Source organism: Aythya marila (genome assembly GCF_965140915.1).
Source record: "Aythya marila genome assembly, chromosome: 5".
Classification (NCBI taxonomy): Eukaryota; Metazoa; Chordata; class Aves; order Anseriformes; family Anatidae; genus Aythya; species Aythya marila.
The window spans coordinates 4,373,498-4,394,998 of record NC_139046.1 but is presented as its reverse complement, the minus strand read 5'-3'; the positions used below and the strand labels follow the sequence as shown (position 1 = coordinate 4,394,998).

Below are 21,501 nucleotides of genomic sequence, written 5' to 3'. Positions count from 1 at the left end.
GAGAGATGGGGAGAAAGGGCAATAAGTACACTTAAATTAACAAACCATTTACCAAACTCGACATTAAAAAATAACAAGAACGTGCAAGTGACTCCATGCTGAAGTATTTCCTCGCTATGAATCATTTCTTACCAAACCTAGGGATGAATCAAGGGCAGCCAGCATTGGCCCTGGGCATATGGTAACCCTAACAGCGCTCTGCTTGACACCCAAGTGGCTGCAAGCCAACAGGAATGCCTGTGCCACCTTACAGATCATTTCCAGGCTGCTTTTGGGAAGCCTGGCCTGCAAGTAGTTTGGTAACGCATGTGTACACATGTAGGACAGACACATTTCAGCTGCATTTCAGGACAGATCGCCCTGCTCGGCATCTGGTTCCTCAACTCCCTCTTAAACAGCAAATGTAAGTTACCAACATCTTGACGAAGGCCAAGCCCAACAATTTAGCAGTTGCCTCTCTTTATTTCTTTTTAAAGACCGCGCTGAATCCCGATGGGATTTGGGGGTTTTGTTTTAATGGCAAGGCAAGAATTCGCTGATCCTCCCCGTGGCGAAGTTACTTTCAAGTCAGGGAAAGTTCTTGGCCCACGATGAAAAGTCTTTGCCAATTAGCGCTCAACAACCTCAATTCATTCCTCCTGGTTCAAGATGAGTAGGAACCTAATAAGGCTGCGATAAAAGGGCAAAAGGCACCGAGTACCCAAAGGGGATTAATGGGCTCTTCCATTTATTTGTCTTCCCAACAGCTGAACTGTTACAAGTATTGACGGTCTTCAAACGGCCCCGCGCCCAACGCGGCCAATGGCCACCTCCAGCCCCCCAGCCCCACGGGGCGAGGGCTTCCCCCTGGGCGATGCCAAAACCAACAAAGCCCCGGGGATCAGGTAATGAAACTTCAGCTTTTCCCCCTTTGAGATTTATTTACTGGCAGCTGACAAGGGGCAAATTCAGCTCGGATTGTGTAGTCAAGGCCCTGTCAAGCCTTCAGAGGCACCCTTATGTCGAATCACCTTCCTGACTGGCATGTCGCTGAAAAGCCCTCGGCGCTGGTCCTTAACAGCTCCCGACAGCACAAAGGACACTCCAGACAGATGCCTACATGGCATCCTGCAGCATTTTAAAAGAGAATTAGTGGTTTTAATTATGGTCGTCGTATGAAAGGAAACCATGCAAGCTCCGCAGGAGACCTTTGATCAAACCCTTTTGCTAGCACAATGCCGCGGAACTGTGACTATTCCTAGCAAGGGGCCTTTTCTCGCTGAATGACTCACCAGTGATCTTTGAATGCAGACAAGTTCCTCGCCCTCCCTCTTCATTAGCGAGCATTTCTATACAGGCCCTATATAGTGCGCCGAGTCTAGGAGCTATACAATGGGGGGGAAAAAAGAATCCCTACAGATTCTGGCCTCTACTTAGGAAGTGCTGAAGGACTCTGAGTGACTTTATTCATTAAAACAGGTTGCTATTAATTAACTGTCATAATAAAATAAAGAACTATTATTTGCATTTCTTAGTGCACTCCCTTTAGTAATATGTATAAAAGATGCTTGTAACAAAAATGAATTTATAAGGGAGGAAAAAACCTCTGAAGTCTCCCTCCTCCCCCCCCCTTTATTTTTTTTTTTAAGGTCTAGGCAGCAGGAGTCTGACTAATTATTAGGACCAGTTCTGCGAGAGAACAAATAGAGGTAAAACACAAATATGAAAGTAATTAGGAAAATGCAAAATCCTGTTTACTTGGCAACCAATTCATGCAACTGAGACTAACGAAGAGCAAATCAGCTTTGCTTGTTTGATAAACTTAGGGGTGCCACCTAAGAGGAGCTGATAAAAATTAAACTTCTGCCAGCATCCCTCAGCACTGCCTTGTAGCGAATAGGCTTAAAAACATGCATGCAATTGGTTCATCTAAGAGCACAGGCAAATCTAACCTAAACAGATTCACAGGAGGAATTTTCTAACTTCTGTTAAACATTTTCACCTTTGCAGTCGACCATCGGTGATACCTCCGAGCTGAACACCCAGCACAGACACCCGTGTTGCATGCGCACACAACTCATACAGACACAGTGCTGGTGAATGGCATAGTCGCAAGCATTTCTGGTCTTGTTCCCTAAAAAAACATCCTGTTCCTACTGCTCTTCATACCTGGGAAGGCATTTGATAGTGGGAAAGTTCTGCTCACAGTTTGTGTCACTGCTTATTACAATGTGCCACGATACGTTACTTGAAGCAGACTGCAGGCTTAGATACCTTTGTAGAGCCCCTCTTTTCTCCCGAGCAGATAGTGGAATCCACAAAAGCTTCCAATTATTTCAAGACTATGCAGCTGAGGAGGGGCATCTAATCAAGATAAAGAAAACCCTTGGCTCAATATATTTGCTTGAAAGGATTTTCAATAATGCAGGTAACAAAAGCATTCAAAAATTGGATTCCTAATGCTTTTCTGCTAGACTGAAGGGCTGATTTTGAGAAGTGAGAAGAAAGCCAGCCCTGAGAAAGCTGCATGGAGGAATGTATGATGTTCTCTCCCTCTGTACAAACACTTCTGCAGGAATTGACAAAAAGGAAGAGATTTAAGTGAGGCACAGTCGACCTGAAATGTAGTCAATTGCAACACAAAGAGTTAAAATGACAGCCCTGCGCCGCTCTTCTTCACTCTCCCCTCTGCTTTGTGGCTTTGCAACCCAGAGTTTTATTTTTTTTTATTGCTCATTTCTCATCCACTGTTTGGACAGGAATTGTTTATAGGAGAACAGGGGAGAACTGCTATGGAAATCACCCTGTGAAAATAAATCAGAATGAAAGGGAGAAAAATGAAGAAAAATACAAGAATCCTAGACAGCAGCTTGGTTTTTATACATACAGCACTCAATGAAAAGTGCTCAAGTTTTCCTACAATGAGGTAGAGGGCCAACAAAAAAAGTCATCTACTCTTAAAGGGATCTATTAGGATTAGTAACCGCATGAGCCTAAATCTGCACCTACACGCACGCACGGCAGAGAGCACAAACACAGCACTCAAAAGTAGAAACTGAGTCCTGCAACAGAGCATCCCCGTGCAGCACCTCTCGCTCCCATGCACATCTTGCTTGCACATCTTGCTCGATAACATGATCCTTATGGAAGTCCTTCCTTCTCTGAAAAGTTTCCTAACCCAAATGCAGTCCTGGACTGTCAGCAATTTCTCTCCCCTAACACCACTGCACTGAGATTTCAGAGAATGGCAGAGCAAAGTACGAAAATTTTGACAAACGCGCATTTCCACCACAGCTTGGTGTTTTTTAAGCCTTTTAAAGAATCATCTCCATTATGAATTTTATGTCATTTTGGGGAAAATAAGTAGCTGAGCTCTTGGTATCTCAGTTATTTGGCATTTGGGGTATGTTGAAAAGCAGGAGGGATGTCAACACCAAGGTGTCTTTAGGAGATGCCATGGTGCTGCCTACAGTCACAGTGGTCTGTAAAGGAAAACACAGATCACCTGCTATAGGAAAACTTGTGCAATGAAGTCTAACACAGCATAAAACCCCAATGTAATGAAAATAACCCTCCCTACAAAGCCAGGCAGGAAGAACTGGATTTGTTTCACCCACCATCACATGCCAGCTGCTGCATGTGTCCCCAGTGGGTCATGTCTGCAGCACCCCATGGTAGAGGCACAGCCAGGGCATGGAGCATATCTGAAACAGCACCTGGTCACACCCCCACAAAGGCCACACACTTCTCCTGATGGAAACCTACCTAACTGCACTGCCTCATGACCATAAAAATGCACAGACTAAAGAAAAATGTCTGTACAAGCCTCTTTGCTCAATGACTGAAGAAACATTAAAAAGCTAAAAACACTTCTTGCATCTATAAAGGATGCTGTATTCATAAACAAAATTAAAAGCTCTCCATAGTAGTAGAGGTTTCCTTTAGAAGGAAACTCTCCTTTGAAAGCCAGCATTTTATTTAGTGATGAGCTTTCTTCCCCATAGAAAACAATACAAACTGTTCATTTGGCAACGGCCATCAAAGAACAAATAACAGTACGTTCCTGCGGTGGCAAGCCTGCTTGATGTCCTCTTTACCGCTCTTTCTGCTGCCTTTTATAAGTTGTCGATGCCCAACTCAAATTTTTGCTCCTAACTTCAAACATCTCGGTGCTTCAGAAGGCGCGAGGGGGGGGGGGGGGAACAGGCGCTATCCAGCTCGCCTCTTCAGATCAGCTTTCATTTTCCTCAGCCCCTGCAGCTCCTTCTTCAGGTGTTTCACAGCCTGCAGGATATCCTGCCGCTGGGGATCGTCTTCTGCTCTCTCGGTGTACAGGAGGAAATGTTTAACAGTTTCAGAGAGCAGCACCTCGGGATCCACGTCCACCTGGTGGAGACGCAACATCCTCTCACAGGCTATCGCGTAGTTTTTGTGCCAGTTCACCGGATGATTTGGATGAGAGTTGACAATTTCTTTGTATGACTGTTACAGGGAGGAAAAAAAAGGGCAAATTAATCAAACAAAGGGGACCAACAGCTTTTAACAGTGCTTCAAAACTGCCCATAAAGGAACAGATGCTATTTAGATGTCTACGCCCAGAGTCAGAGGATTTCTGAAACCTCACTCTGTGTTTGCTGTGTGATGTGTGACAGAATGAATCCAAAATCCAACTGGGAGCTGAATCAGTTCCTTTTGTGGAGCAGCTGTATGTTTAGAAACATTACAGATGACCGAAATAACCCCCGGGCACATTATGCCCTTCCCCAGGAGAAGGGTTACACTGGGCTGGGGAAAAAGATTTCACTGCTGCCTCTGGAAAAAAACATTTACTCAATATTTCAAGAAATAAGGACATCTTCAACAGGACTTGAGCAGTCTTTTGAGTGGCAATATTCACAAGCTCAACATCAGGCACAATGCTGACAACACTGCAGAACAGAACAGCAAAAATCACAACATAATAGGCAAATGTTTAAAGGAAACTATTTGTAGGCTGTTTGCTGGGGTATAAAACACTCCTCCTCTCTGCTGACACACACTGATCATTTTGTGCATCTGCTGGCATCTCTGGCAGTACAATATTTATAGAGATACCTCCACCAGCTTACGTATGTCATTCTTTGCTGTGAAATGCAGCAGAATTAATTTGCAGTGAGAAGACTGTCGGATTTTACACTTGCTGGCTCAGATGCATGACTGTGTAATGACAGAGAGGACAAGTGCATAGAGGGGACTTCAGGACAGGCAATCTCTTGGCATGGGTTTGGAGCCCAGCACAGACAACATAATTATAGCAAAAGGAGGGTGTCAACTGGTTAGCTTTTGGCATCTTCCCTGACCGAGAGGGCAAGCAGGAACGGATAATATCCCTGAACAAATCTCTTTGAATCTGCTACGCTCCTGGTTTGGATGGATGAGAGAGAATACAGATTACAGGACAACCCACCTCTATAGATACACCATGATATTCCCATGTAGTCAAGAAATTAAAAACAATAAAAAAGGATGAAGACTGCAGGGAGCATTCGTAGCAAAATACATGACTTACAGTGTATGCCAACGTGTAAAGCTGTGATTTCATTTCTGCAGTCACACTGGCAGTTTCTGCAAGGTCAAATATAAAGAAAGCCGTTTTCATCCTAGGAGAACAAGAAAAAGGTCCATTATACAAACTGCTTAACATAACCAGCTCACATCTCATGATTACACACATCTTCAGTGCATCCATAAAGCCCTTTAATTGTACAGGACAGCACACAAGCTTTTTTCAAATCAGTAACACCACTGCAATTTCTTTCCACGGTGTGTCTGAACTACCTCTGTTCCTCCACGATACTTTGAGCAGAGCCTTCAGGTGAACAAAACCATTGCTTGCCAGAGGCAATACACCCTTCATCTCATTTGGCCCATCTCTTCCTCCTGAAGCTTGGCTCGTTTAGATCCAAGTAAGGCCATGCACCATCAAGCTGCCCACTTTGGTGTGTGTTTCCACGCCAAGGAGCTGGCATTGCCCACCAGCTGTTGGAGGGGAGCAAAGGAGCATCACCTGGCTTGCCACATCTCCTCGTTGGCGACAGCTTCCCAGGAAGAGGGCTTGAAACTAAAATTGAAAATTAAAATAAAATCCAGCCATCAGATCCACGTCACTGTGTTTAGCCCATCACACAATCAGTCCTTCTAACCCAAGCAGCTACAGACCTCCCAGGCAGAAGAAAACCTCTCATGAAGCCTATGGCTCTGTGACAGCAGAGAACTGAGCTGATGCTCAGTCATTCATAAAACTTTATTCCTCTCTCTGCACCAGGGGAGCCTCTGGTGCTCAAATTGGTTGTTTGACAGCATCCCAGCTAGGCACGAAGTGAGAGATGGTTTTTACCACCCATCACAGCTCAGTCTGTGACATTTAAAGCTTTAGATGTCCCACGTTCTCAGTGTTTTTTGGCTCCCAATCAAGCTTTAAATAAGGATTGGACCTTATAATTCACTAGAAATGTCCTCTTTATTCTAACTCTAGCAAAAATATCACAAGCAGATTTATTTTATGTTCCAAAACACAAAACATTATGATTACGGTTCATGTTTAGTTTCTCTAACACTGATGTGGTTACACTGCTGGCAGAAGAATAACGAGCAGGAAGGTACAGGCTCCTCTGCCTCTTACCTCCCATAGTCTTCAGTCCAGTTATAGAGATTCCTTGTGAGACGAATCCACTCTCCTGGGTCAAAGACAGCATCAGAAGGAACCAACTTTTCACAAGTACCCCACGGCCAAAGAGAGTAACTCCTTCTCCAGGTGGAGTCCCCTTCATGAAGACCTATGCAGACAAACACTTCCTTACTGCCAAAAAAAACACACAGAGGGGAATTGTGAAGCCACGCCACAGACCTTGGGCAACCCCGCATGCTCAAGCAAGCCACCCACCCCACATCGCTGCAACGGGCAGGACTTAAGCCACACATTTTCTGGGGCACAGACACCCACCCAAACCATCTCACGTCGGAAGGTGCACGTCTCCAGGTCCAGCTGCAAAACAGATCCCACGCTGCAGATAAGGACCCCATCCAATATTGCACATCTGTGCAGCCAGCACAGGAGATACCCCAAGGGAGATGTCCTCTCTCCCCTCTGCTGGACCTCACACACATGCCAGAAGCAGGAGGAGAAGGCCATTTCTTCCTGATGGCACTTGCCCGTGCTCTTCTGCCTACCCACACTCGCAAGGCTCAACCCAGCTAGTCTAAATGCAGATGCTATTCTTATTCATGTGAGTATCTAATCCTTTCTCCACTCTTACTAAGCTATTTTTACATGATGATTATTCGTGGAATACATTCATTCTATGCTAATCACTTGGCCACAACGCTCACCAAGGAGAAGCTGCAGTCATTTGCTCTCCAACTATCATCATTTTGAGTATATAGGAATGTTTCTTTTTTTTTGTGATGAATTGTTGGTGAAATCAAAACAAAAATTGTAAAAATTCTCTGCCAATCACCTTATTTTTCCTTCCTAAAATCTAAACCTACCTCAATACAACAAGAATATTTTATCTTGCTCAACAAGATATAATATTGTTCAACAATACTGAATGTTATATCTGGATGGAGTTACTTCTGCAGAGATACTTGCTTTAATTGTAAAAATAATCTCACCACCAGGGAGGAAGTCAGCAGAGAAAATTGGTCTTTAGGATGCAGTACCAGGCTGTTCCATAAACAATTTCAAGAAAAAAGGGTTGAAGATTTTAGGAAAGCTGTTACATACGAAAGAAATGCTTACTGTTTATTTACTTTGAGGAAACGATGGAGATTAAAAGTTCGTGTCCCATCGGGTAACACTCCTTCCACAGGATTCCAGCGGTTCCCAGGAAAAGAGACACCGGGTAAATGCTTTGCCAGCTTGGGTAAATACCATTCATAAGTCATCATCTATCACCAAAAACATTACCACAGTTAGAACAAGAAGCAGTTTTCATCCATTTTACACCCAGCAGCTGTAGAAATGGTTTCTGCATGAGCAATAACTCTATTTATATAGTAAGGGTCACCTCCCATTTCAGCAATGGCTTTCAATATCAGTTTCTGAACGTACCTCCTGGTCCACTAAGGTGACATCTGGCCTCACTCCTTCGCAATAATGAAGGTAACGAAGGGCATTCCCGGGTAAATCTCCTCTGAGCAAGACCACTGCACCCATCGGCATAGAGGACAGCAGGTTTCTCGCAAAGTTGTCAACAATATAATTGGTGCTCTGATCACAGGTGCTTAAGAGAACAGATGAGAAAGAGCATCTTACAACTAGGCATCTGCGTGGCTTTGCCCATGTTCAGAATAACTTTATGCATTTGGCATCCACAGGTGAAGCCGTTCATGTGGTCAGATCCTGCTGAACATCATCATCTCCATTTACAGAAAAAAATAAAGATATAAAAACGAAGCATTTAAGACTACAGTGCCTCAGACACCATCATCAGAGGCATGTCATGACATTTTTGCCAAAATACACAATCATTGCATGCATTCACCTTCATTCTGACTTTTTCCTGGGCTAAACCTAAAGACTTACTAGTTGGAGCTGGAATTGCCACTACAACAATGGCTCTAAATATTAGAAACCCTCCTCACCCTTTTATTGCTTTTAATTAGGCAATAAGTACCCATGTTTTTGTAGCACCAGGTAGAAGATTTACATTTCTTGAGATGGGATCCTTTTTGGTACTCCATCATGTGCATGCACACCAGCATGTACACTCAAGAGCAGGACGCTCTCCTGCCCATGCACCGTACTCTTCACCAGCTCATCAGCCTCTACGTGAGCATCCCTACTACTATTCTGGTTTGTACCCAGACCACAGCAGAGCCTTCAGTGTGGTTATGGAATAAGGAAGCCCTACAATACAGATCTAACTCAAAGAAGAAAAAAAAAGTAAGAGAAAGTCCTGGGTAGAAGGAAATCTGCAAGGGAAGGAGAAGGTGACTGCTTGGGACAAAATCAGTTCTGTAAGCATTAGGCAATAATGCACAGATTCATGGGTTTCCTCCAAAACAAGCTTAGGTATCTACATCATTTTCTTCCTTCAGCCCTGACTTACAGCCTGAGGTTGGTGCTTGGTGGTTCTGAGGGTGTTCAGACAAGGGACTGGGGCAGACTCCACACCCCAAGTCCATGACCACGGCTGCTTCAATGGGCACCTGGACTCGTGCAGGTTCCAGCAGCACCCAACCACACAGCATCCCACAGCCCTGGGGACTCCTTACCTGTAATTTGCCCAAATTTGAGCACCAACGAGAGCCACAGCAGAAAGCCACTCCAGCCACGGCAGCGCCCGGCCACCCTCCAGCACGGCACCGGCGAGGGACACGAGGATGGGCAGCCCCAGCCCTGCCAGCACAGCCACCACAGCATTGCTCTGCATCCAGAAACGCTCCACCTAGGGCACAAACGCAGGGCATGTACCTCCTGCCACGGGATGCAGGTCCAGGTTTTCAGGGTAGGATGGTCTCTGGGCTGAGAAGCTCACAGTTAAAGAGCAGACAGAGATACGCAGAGGGTTTTTTTATTATTATTATTTTCCTTCCTTTTAAATACAAATCATCCATCTAAATTCCCAGAGACCACATCTCTGTTTTCCCAGCTATAAGGAAACAGAAAATGTAGCTGCATGCTCGCACCCTGTGCAGCTCCACGACAACCACCTGTTCCTGATTAGCCGGGGATGCAACAGCAGCCGACAAAGCCTGAAGGAGGCTTCTTCCAAAATTTAACACCCCAGAGCGATTTTCAGAGTGAAACTTACCACGCCCAGAAACAGAGGCTTTGTAACATCTAAATTTGCTCTCCAGGCAAAGAAGAGAGAATAAACACACAGCATTCCAGCGAAGAGCCAGATCACGGATGACTTCTGTTGCCTTCTCCTATGAAAAATAATACAGTGCTCTAGTGGCGTGATCAAAAAGTAGGAAAAAAGTTGTAGGCACTTGAAGGTAACTGTCTCTCTGCATGCCTAAATGAATTTAATTCAAGCAGCTGCTGGGTCTTTACCTTTGCAATTTATGAAACCTTTCCAAAGCACACAACCATCTGGGTTGCAAGCTTTTTAAGCCTGTGGTCTACAAAGTCTCAGCGTAACCAGGTGCAGGGCTATTTTGCTCTTTATCAATAACCAGAACAGGACAACTGCTGGAATTTCTGCACAGGGAAGCTCCACACGCCACAAGGCAGAGAAAGCAGCCAAAGCTCACACCCAGCCAGTAAGAAAAGTGGCTCAGAGCAAAGAGTCCCCTCCAACTTACGGCAGCGCTGCGCTGAGACAGGCCACGAGTGCCAGGGCGAGGACAGGGAGGGAGAGCTCCAACCTCATCTGCGCCAGCTGGGAGCTGTGGAGAAATGAAGTGCACGTCTGCATCACCCCAAAATCGCTGCCAACACTCTGAGAGTAGCAAGGAGCAGGGCAGAAGGACAGCGTAACGCATCCCTGTGCTGCTGGGATTAAATCTACCAGGAATGGGAACAAGCTGGGTTTACATGCCAGGATTTTGGATGAAAAAAATTGCTGGGGAGGGGATCGAGCACTGTTCCCTCAATAGGAGGACAGACAGACATGCACTGTCCTGGTGCTGGACATGCACAGCCCCAGCTTTGGAAGGAGAGGACAGGCAGGAGAGGAGCCACCTGGGCTGAGAGCACAGCGGTGGTGACAGGTTTCTCCCCACTGCAAGGCACACTCAGGATTTTACTCACACCAGCATCTCTCTCATACTGGATCCAGTCTCCGACTTGGCCTGGATTAAAAAGAAAGAGAATCCATGAGAAGCCCACATGCTGACTAATGTGTCACTGGGGCAAGGAAAAGGCTTTTCATTTTCAGTTTGCAGAGCCTCCAGCATACAGAGCTCCTCCAAAACCCCTTCAGGTGGTGCCACAGAGTGGGCACAGGGAACAGGAATTGCTTAAACAAAGAGAAAAGCACATGGGCCTCAATTCCTGCCTGCTTACCAGCCTTGCTCATGGCCCCTCTGCACTCACAGATCTGTAGAGATATATGAGATTTTTTTTTTCATTGCAGAGACCTGCACTCCATGGCACAAGCCTGGGAAACAAGTGGTGTGTGGTGGAGATGAGGAACTCCTTCCTAGGTGCTTGCTGGAGAAGTGGTGACTACCAGATATAAGGGAAAGTGGATCCAGCAGGTCTGGAAGGAGTATTTAATCTTGATAAAAATTGAACAGTCACTTGAATTTATTTATTTATTTTTTAATTGAAGTGTCAGAAGATGGAGAGCCAGCCCCCAGGCCGTGGAGCACCACCAACCACCTCCTGCTTCCCATGTCTTGGCTTTCTGTCTCCTGCAAAGCCTCACCTTGCTGGATGCTGATGGCAGCCACGATGGTTTCCTTGCCAGAGATGACATTTCTGATCCTCACCTTAGAGGGGGAGGTTTCTGTGGTTTGGCCCCAAAAACCCCAGCAGGGTGCAAGCCCACTACCCCCAGCAGGCATCACACCTGCTGCTGTGATCTCTGCAGGGAAATGCTCTCTCCCCAGCACAGCCACCCTGGTTTTTTTTGACCCTGCTTGCCCCTAAAACAAAGCAAAGCCCCACCCTAGGACCTGTCTGTCCATCCAGGCAGGGCTCTGGCATTAGCCCAGCTGGCATCGGGACCAAACGCTTGGATTTTGCTGCATTTACTGCTCCAGCTTCAGACCAGTTCATCGTAAATGTGATTTACGGGGCAGGATTACACGCGGTCCAGCCCTAAGCCGCCTGAACATCAACTTGAATTCATCACATCTGATGGAGACAGGAGTTAAGGGATTTGCATGCCCAGCAGAACCTAATTCTCGGGAGACAGCTGGGAACAGGACAACAGGGGAAGTCTCCGAAGCCCTTCAGAGGGTGGATGTTGGATTTATCAAATCTTTTGCCTCGCATGCTACAGCCACACGGCTCTCAGGGATGGCTGTAGGAACGTTCCTTGGAATGGCAATGGGGTGCTCATGGTGTGTCACCAGCTGGAGGCAGCTGCTGCAGGCACAGGACTTCATTTCTGAGGATGCTGAGGACTCCAAGGAGTGACATGATACATAAATCACACCTTTTTCTCTTCTCCCAGCCCTCCGCACTGAAATCTCTAAAGCAGGATGGAAAGAAGGGGTGCTGGGCATTGCTTTCTTTGGGTGGCTAGAGCCAAACATCTAATTTAGGGCTGGAGGAGAGAGATGCAAACCCTACACCCTACAGAATCACATCACACCCCCTCCCTTTGCAAGAGCACAAAGCAGGCAGAATAATCCGGAGCAGAGGATTCTGAGATCCCCCAAACCTACCACTCATTTTGATAAAATATTCAATGTCAATAAAATATTTCAATAAAATATTGAAGTAAGTTAGAGGAATCTCTTTTAAAGGTGAAGCAATGAAAACTGCTTGCATTGTCTTTAAATAGCTATTTAAAATAAAATAATCAACAGAAGACAATTATTTGTCTTACAACAAGGAAAACACAAAACTGATGTCATCATTTCCCTCTAGCAAGGCTTGCTCTTTGGGCTTTTATAAATATGAGACTTCTGTACAGCATACAGTAAATAATACAGCTCACACCACTAAGACATCAGCCATCTGATCCATGCCCAGAAACTGTGACAGATCAGAAGGTCAAAATCAGAAATAAACATTTAAAAAATAAATCATTTTCCATTTCTTAGCCAAACTATTTAATGTCATGAACAGAAAGCTCCTGCTACTGCGTATCTCAAAAGAAAGACATTTAAAAAATGACCCGTATTTACCAGACTGAACGTCCCATATTCCTCCCTGAGAAAGTGGGTCAAAAATCCTTGAAAAGTCGTCTGGTCTCCCCATGTCCAACGGGCTCGATTGAGGTAGGACGAAGCCGGCAGATAGAGATAAGGCAGCAAACCAGCCAAGAAGCATAAACCCAACTTCAGCAAATGGCCTAGGGACAATTCCTGCACCAAAATATGTCATATTGCATAACAATGTTTATTTTAGTTTAATCGTGCTGGAACTTCAAGAACAGATAAAGAAAAAACATCAAATATATTTACACAGAGCTGATCTCTCAATTTATAGTAAGTCCCTACAAAATGCTATGTTAAACCTTACGATTTTGTGGATTACTAGGAAACTGCATCAAACTGATCTCCTTTGCATGGCAGGGTGAAATTTAAGTGAAGCAAATAATATTAGCTAGGACTCATGAGTATCATACTCATTGCATCTTTCACATTTAAATCATGGCATGACATGCATAGATGGCTGAAGCACTGCAAGGCTGAGATAACCCACTTTGCAGCGATTAAGAGTTGGCTGGTATTCCATCTGGCAAAAAAAAAAAAAAAATGCTGCTCTAGTACAACTACACGCATCACCACCATCATCAGGAGTCGGTTTTGCCATTTAGTTTATCGTGATTACGCTGGCTAAATTGGATAGGCCAACTTTTGGGGTGGGATTTTCAAGACTGCCTAAGGGGTCAGGAAGACAAGACTTTCAAAGGGACTTGTGTGCCTAACTCCTTTAAGTGCTTTGGAAAATCCCACCCCGGAATATTGCACGCTTGCTTTCTCATCAGGCACCATCCTGCCAATCAAAGCACTCCCTTCAGAATTTGGGGTGATGTGGAAGAGAGCCCATTCAGAGCGACGACCTACAGAGCAGAGAAAGTAGCTCGGTAACGTTGCCGGTCAAAAATTGTTTTAGAAGCCTGGCTCTTTTTTGTTGGTTTCACTGGAAGCCACCATTTTTGATCGATTAACCTCTTTTTAGGTGGTGGTCTGCAGCAGGGTCTACTGGGCTGGTGTCTAGGTAAGGTGTTTCCCAGTGATGCCATATTGGCACAGCATTCTCCCTGCTGGAAATCACGGATGTCTCTCCAGGCCTCCCTGGTTGTGAAAAAACACATTTGTGTTTCTCTGTTTAAAGAACACAAATGCACTTCCATCATTTTGTTAAGGGAAATATGAGGTCAGGAAGGCTTTTGCTGGAGATGCTGACCTCTTGGACCAAGCTTGTCTGAGCTGCCCCTATTGCAGCTGATGGGTTTCACTCCAGGCTCAGCTCTGAGCTGTGCATCCCATCCAAGATGTGCAGCCCTTTTCAGAGCAAAGCAGGGCTTCTGCAACACGTCAGCATCCAGCCCAACACAGCCACTTGCAGAAGACCACCTACAGGTGACAAAAGCATTGCAGGGCACCTGGACATCACCGGGGGCTTCATCCAGATGGATGCACATCACCTTCCTGAGCCAGATGTGCCAAGATGTCTTCTCACCTTCTTACACAATTAACAAGCTTAATAAGGAGGTGTAAAGTGAGGGACACCCTGAGAAAGGATCTCTGCTAGATGAAAGGGACATATTTCTAGGTGGAGGGTTGGATCAGATGACCTCTAGCTCTCCCTTCCAACCTCAACCATTCTGTGATTGTGATATTCAACCAGCTCCGGTGCTTGTAGTTTCGCTGAAGGTCAGCCTTGCTTTGGTCTTTGTTCCAGCTGGCAGAAGCCAGGTGCTCTCCCCAAAAGATGACCTCCTGTAGGACTCACAAGCCCTGGCAGCATCAGAGCTGGAGGCCACCAAGCCTGGCACGTCCCAGGGAGGTGCTGAAGGGGAGTCCTCCTAGAGATCAGCACCTGCAGCACCCTTCCTGCCATGCTACCTACTGTGGCTACGTCTTCAACTATTGACACCAATCATGAGATGATGTGCAAAAAGCAGAAGTGGGTTTTGTGGTCCCACCAGGGAATCAACACACAAAAACTCATCCCCAGCCATGCAAAAGGCAGTGCCATCAGCCAGGAGAGGCTGCTCACGCCTGTGGCGTCCCACCAACAGGTAGGTACCTGCACTGAACACACTTAGCTCCTGCACACCGAGGAGTTTTAGCTCAGAGTATTGGCCTTGTGGCTGTGTACTGGGCACTTACAAGCAGCCAGGGCACTGAGCTCCTGTGCCAGGAGCCACGGGCAGGTCGCTGGTGTGAGCAAAGCCCCTACACTGCAATGGGCTGTAAATTCAGGTGGTTGACTGATGAGTTTGGACAGAATTCCTACTAACACGGTTCGTACATCAACATATAAACAAATGGTTGGAAAAGAAGAATTATTAACGGCCTTAAAACAAGCTAAAACAGAGGCATGGGTCAGCAAAATACGTACCGTCTTCCTGAGCAGCCGGGAGAGAACCCAGGGCACGATACAAGCCACATAGAGCACTATCGTGTGCTGGTTGCACAGGCTGAGCCCGCAGCAAAAGGCACCGAGTCTAGAGATCTGAAAGGGAGAAAACCAAAACCTCACAGTTACTCTTTATCACCTGCAAAAACACCCAGATGCCAAAGCAGCTTCAGCACAGCCCACAGCACGCTTAGAGAAGGCAAAGCACATCAGTGAGCACTGGTCGATTTAACACGGACAACACGGGTTACTTCAGATTATTTCTATGCCACAAAAAAAAAAATAATGCCACTTTTATGTACAGAGACATTATTTTACATAACAGGAATGATTTTTTACTCTTTTGCAGGCACAGTGGGCTAAAGTCAGGGCTACACGAACTTGCTAAGCCAAGGGAATTGAATGCAGCATCACTCAGTGGTCTGAGATCCTTTCTGAGCATCTCTGAAAGAGTTTTCTGATAAAAAAAAGGTAATATATCCAGACTCTGCAGCATGGTGCAGGGCATTTCTCATGCTCAATCTTTCTCCTCCTTCTCCATCACTGGCCACGTGGTCCATGTCACACCCTGGAGCCACACTCTGTCCACACTCCTCAACGGGCAAAAAGCCACCTGGGTCCCACAGACATCGTTGGACAGGAGCTGACCACCCATCAGTCACCAGAGCACTGCCCCTGCTAATTTCAGTCACTGGTGACAATGAAGTGTGTGAGGTGCAAACACTTGCCTTGGCATGGCGATGGGATCATAATGTAGTTTTTAATCGGTGTTCAACACTGGATGCTGCTTTGTCCCAGGAACACCTGCCAGAACTTCAGAAAAACTTTGTGGGCTTCAGAGCTGCCCTGCAGGACTCAGGACCACCTGAATAATTTTTCCAGTACATTGGTGAACCAAGCAAGCTCCTGAAAATGTCTGAAAGACAGTCAGATTTACAAAAAGTGTCGCCAATTCACTGTAGTCTGGCCTCTTTGAGGCGTGTGATGCTGGCCACCCAGAGCATGGAAACAAGCTCACTGACTGCTCCTGAAAACCTCACCTGAAAATCCAAATGGAAATTGAGCACAGCAACCACAGGAGCCGGTCGGAAAATGCCCCAACTCCATCTTTGTGGAGCCCAGGGTCTTGGGGCAGAAGTGACCAGAAAATACCAAAGCCCGATGATGAAACAAGGCCTCTATAAGCCAGTGATAAAACACGTTATTTGAGAATTTGCCAAGCTGAGTAAACTACCACTGTGTGCTCCTGAAATTCCAGGCTAGCCTGACAAAAATCCTTTTATTCACACAACTTAGAGGAGTCACAGCAGGCAAGTCTGTAAGAAGAGAGGAGATCAGGTGTTCAGGCAAATAAAAGTAGAAAGAACAAGGCCAGTGAGCAAGAACACCTTTTGACTGCCGAGTCCGTTTACAAAGTAGAGAACACGGCATGAAATTCAATGTCTCTGTATTTAATAGTGGCATTATTTTAGGGACACATTTAATTTCAGGAGAATATACATTGAACTGCACAGAACTGATTGAAAATTTGGTCGTTTCCGTGTTTCATTAGAAACCTGGGTTTCTGAGTTGATGAATTTTGCTTTATGATGCATCTATTTGCCCTCGGGAACATCACAGTTCTGACAACAAACCCTCGAACACCCACAGCCTGGTTTGAGTCTTTGATGCAGAAAATTAAACTTTGCACTGAAACGTTTAGATGAGAATGATTTTGCTTTTTCCTCTTCTATCCCGTGTGTGTATAACAACAAAAAGCCAAAGCAGATCCAGCACATCCCACCTCAACCCTTAAGGAACGCACACAGATCCTTAAATTTTGGCACTTCTGAGTCCAGGCAGGTCAGGAATCAACACCACCAAGCACAGGTGCTGAACCCAGTCCCCAAATCTGGCCTTTCCTATGTAAAGTAAACTAAATCAATACTAAATGAACAGGAAATTAAACAGACACGTGATGACTAATTGAAAAAAAAAAAAAAAAGAACTATTCACTTTCCTTGAGATGTTTTACCTTTGATCTCTCTTTTGCAGTGGATGCCTCCTCAAAATGCACGGTAAGAGCCATAAGCAGCCCCACAAACAGATTGTTTAAGCTAAAAACCTCCGCCGTGATGGACCACTGCCATGTTAGACGAGAAAATGAAAACACCCCCGCAGCAAGGATTCCTCCAGCATATGAGCCAGAAAGCCTGCAAACACAGATAACATGAAATCTTCTTTTCCAACAAAAAAGCCTACTTTATTGTCCTTTTTTTTTTTTTTTTTAAACATACTGTAGCAGCAGAAATTTTGACTGCTACCCAGCATCCTCCCAAAACATTATATGGTTAATATCCTCCTAATAATTTCCTTGCAGAGAATTGCAATTAGGGAGGGCGCACCTCAAGCCGTCCCGTGTATTCGCAAGGCGCTGAATACCAACCGGCTGGCGAGCCAGGCTGCCTTTTTCTCCTGAAACACCACAAAAAAAAAAAACTTAAAGAGTATTCAATTCGGTTCAGAAACCTTGATGAGCAATGACACAGCGGGTCACGGTACGCCGAGCCAGAGAGTCATGCCTCTAAAGGGATGCTCTCCGCTGGAGGACACGCGAGCAGCGGTGCAGCCTTAAATTCATCGAGCCCCTGCATAAAGAGTGGATTAGAGCTATTCACGACGGACAGCATTAGCAGAGCTTTCCCGGGGGGAACGTTTGAGTGTCTCAGGGGTGGGTGAGGATTGCAGTGCCCCCAGCCCCGGGATGGAGAGATGCCCACCAGAGCCAGGGAGAGGGGAAAATGAGGGCTGTCCCCAGCTCGATGGACTATGGCACCAGATGCAGCCGCCTTCCCAAATCGGCAGGGAGCCCACGAGGTGGGATTTAGCCCAGGAAACCCATTGCACCTGCTCTGCCATAATAGCTCTGCCCTTCTGGATGTGTTAAGGGCAGCTCTGGCTCTGCTTTTGTTGTTTTTTTTTTCAAAGCATGGTGGTTTGGGAGATCTCCCCCGTGGGATGTCGCCCTGAAGAACACCATGAAGGGCACCACAACCTGTCACTTGGGTGCCCACACAGGACTTGTTTATGGGGTTCCTCATGGGACACAACTGAGATAAATGGAGAACAAGTCAACAACACCTACAGCCCCTTCACACAGATGAGGGAGGTGCTGGCACAGCACTCTTGAGCAAGGGCTCCTCTCCTTGGTTACACTTTTCTTCCCGCTTTCCTGAAACAACCTAAGCTCTCTCAGTACACTGAAAAGCCAGCACATTTCTGTAGATGTCACAGGAGGACCTGTGCAGCTAGAATTGGACATTTTAACCCATTAAAAATGGGAGGCATTGTTGATGGGAAGGACTGGACGGAAATAATGGCGTGGGATGACCAGATCTCCATTCTTCCTCCTGACATCGGACACCCCAAGTGGCCTGGGGAAAGCCACCCTGCTGCTCCATTAACTGCAGAATCAATTGCAAATTAAAGTGACTACTGATGAACCCCATGCCCCACCACATCTCCCGGGTGCTCCCTAATGCCTCACCACCATGGTGGACTCTTCCAGTGCTTGAGCTTCGTCAATAGAGGTCTAGGCATTGAGCACGAAAATCTCCAAGAGAAGACCTGTCGCTCACTACACGAGGCACTCAGCAAAATAAAAGCCACGTACTGTGATACAGAAATCCCTATAGAAGTGTTTTTGGCATTGCTTAAAATCTTCAGCAAACTCGCAAGTGATTAAAGGTGTTAATTATTACAGGTTTTCTACCAGCAGTATCCCAAAGTTGCACAACCTCATTGAGAAGGTGTTCACGAGCACTGATGCTGCTCCGTTGGCTTTGTTACCAAGCCAGCTCAGCATCTCCATCACCTCCAGGAGAGGTGGGAAACACAACAGGTCTTCCTTCTCCTTTAAACAGCACTGAGTTTTACTCAGAAAGAAATAAAATTTGTAAATCCCTCTGAAATTCTTGCAGCGAAATAAAGCAGAAAAGGTAAAACAACTTCCCCAAACTCCTTGGGATGAAAAGCAGCTTACTAGGCACAACTCCTGATCGTTTACCAAGTCTTCTTGTCTTTCCCAGAAAAGACTCGAGCGCCTTACCAGAGTTCAAATGAGCTTAAGGAGCGCCTGCCCTCTCGATAAAAAGTCTCAAACCTGCGCTTCAAGTTTTAGGAAATGAGGATTAAGCAAAAGCTACTCAACCCCAAACTTAAAGACTTATCCCGGCTGTGTGGGCAGGGGGCAGCTCTGCTCCCCGTCCAGCCGCCGAGCTGCACAGGGTCGGGATCCAGCACTGGACACATCCACAGGTCTTTTCTTAAAAAGAGCTGGCACTGCCTGGGAAACCCTCGGGAAAGCGTGTTGTTGAGCTCCTACAAGTATAGCAGGTGCTTTAAAAAAAATAATAATAGGAACAGGCTGAATTCTTTGAGATCATCACAACAGCAGCTGGGAAATGCAGTTTGGCAAACACAGTCTGGAGAACCAAAGTTTTTTCCAGATGGCAATAATGCACTTACAACTCTGCTGATTCAGAGAAATGGGATTGATAAGACCAGGTAACCCCAGACAAGGATGAAGGCCTGACCAGCAGAAAATAACACCTCACGCAGGTCTACTCAAAGCAGCAGCTCACAGTACGCAGCAGCACCGGCAGAAATGAATCCCACATGACTCTGATACACGATGCTGGGCCTGAATTAAGTCAGGTCTGCCTTGAGGCTGGGCTAACGTGACCAAAATTGGACCTCCCCACACCATTACAACCACCTCCTGGTAGCCCCTCGGGCTCCTCCAGCACGGTGTGGCACTGTGCTGCCCCTCTCTTGTTGTAGAGCCAAGAGACCCCTCAAAAAGTTGTCCAAAGAGGTGACAATCAGCTCAGGCAGAGACAACAGAGGCCCACTGCAGAGCAAAGAACATTTCCAGGGTGGAGGAGACACTGGTGGGTGCTAAGTCATGTAAGGCAGAAAGACACGAAATGGAATGGAAGAGGCCCAAAGATGGGAATGAAATAGAGAAGGGAAGAACTGAAAGAAAAGGGGCAGGGACTGGACCATAAGTCGAGAAGCATGAAACTGAGAGGATGAAAGTGTTTGCAAAGCAGGAGGCTTCCCTGCAATCTGCCACGGAAGAAGCTGTTGGTGACAAAGTGTTGGTAAAAACAGAGGGATCAAGGACATCAGGGAGCCAGCAGGCAATCACAGAATCACAGAATCACAGAATTTCTAGGTTGGAAGAGACCTCAAGATCATCGAGTCCAACCTCTGACCTAACGCTAGCAGTCCCCACTAAACCATATCCCTAATGACTCCTTTGGAGACAGGCACATTTTACTGGTTAAGAGAGTAGGTTGTGGAACAAGGAACAAGAGAAAAACATGGGCACAACCCCATTCTAAGGCTCTATCCAGCTGGAAGGAGGCTGCACTTGGGCTAGGCAGAGGAAGGCTGGGTCCCCGAGAGGAAAGCACTGAGGCAGCACCACCCTGCCTTCAGAACAGCCTCCACACACGGAAACTGGCTCGTGAAAGAAAAGGTCTGCAGCCAACGCAACAGGGGGAAAGCCTCCATCATTTCTCCTAAGGATGTTACAGCTAACGTCGTCAGGCCCGCTTTGATAAGCAGTGAAGTATAGAGTTTGAACACAACCTGCCTTCTGGCCTCCTTCATCTTACTTGGAGGAGAAGCCAAGGGACTTGCATTTCTGATCAGTTTGGGGCAAGGCATGCACGAAGCACATGAAGCACTTCAAAAAAAACAAAAAAATATAATAAAATAAAATTATACAAGCAGGAGGAAGGTCCCTTCCTATCAGTCAACTAACTATAAACCTGTGAACATGGGCAGAAACTCCCATCATCTTATAATGCACTCACAAGGGACAAGAACAGTCAGCCAAGAAGAGGTCACACAGCCCTTTGTGGGAAGTATTTTCCCATGACATCCCTAAACATAAAAGGAAAAGACGAGAAAAATTATTTTGTTTTCCTGTTCAGGCACCAGAGTGAAAGAACGTGTGCCCAGGCCTCAACTCCAAGGGCACGGGCAGCACAAACTTGCTGTAGTTGGCAGTATTTAGGCTGCAGCTTGTTGTTAAGAGTTAAATCAACAAGGAAAAATCAAATAAGGTATTTAAATATTGTTTTTTGCTTCCGATTTGTGTCTAAACACTAAAACATGTCAACATGCAATCCGAAATTTAGCCTCTGTACTAATTTTGATAAAACTTTTTGTTAGCCAAGAGCATGGGTTACATCCATCTGCATTTAACCAACCTGATCAACTTGATCGGCATTTTTATTTTTTAATTTAGAAAATAAAAGCTGACATTTTGT

General features: G+C 45.9%; 1 protein-coding gene across 1 annotated transcript in view; it reads right to left on the bottom strand.

The window, feature by feature from the left end:
• Window positions 1–1,789: 1,789 nt before the first annotated feature.
• TMEM260 (transmembrane protein 260) overlaps window positions 1,790–21,501 on the bottom strand; it is a gene marked incomplete at its 5' end in the record, with an annotated part of 31,220 nt that continues 11,508 nt past the window's right edge. The window contains 13 exons of the mRNA XM_082760499.1: window positions 1,790–4,461; window positions 5,528–5,618; window positions 6,026–6,079; window positions 6,641–6,817; window positions 7,760–7,908; window positions 8,072–8,243; window positions 9,238–9,410; window positions 9,777–9,894; window positions 10,273–10,356; window positions 10,721–10,761; window positions 12,772–12,951; window positions 15,161–15,274; window positions 17,193–17,370. Of these exons, the coding sequence (XP_082616625.1) occupies window positions 4,189–4,461; window positions 5,528–5,618; window positions 6,026–6,079; window positions 6,641–6,817; window positions 7,760–7,908; window positions 8,072–8,243; window positions 9,238–9,410; window positions 9,777–9,894; window positions 10,273–10,356; window positions 10,721–10,761; window positions 12,772–12,951; window positions 15,161–15,274; window positions 17,193–17,370 (1,804 nt within the window). The 3' untranslated portion in view covers window positions 1,790–4,188. The remainder of the gene's footprint in view (window positions 4,462–5,527; window positions 5,619–6,025; window positions 6,080–6,640; window positions 6,818–7,759; window positions 7,909–8,071; window positions 8,244–9,237; window positions 9,411–9,776; window positions 9,895–10,272; window positions 10,357–10,720; window positions 10,762–12,771; window positions 12,952–15,160; window positions 15,275–17,192; window positions 17,371–21,501) is intronic.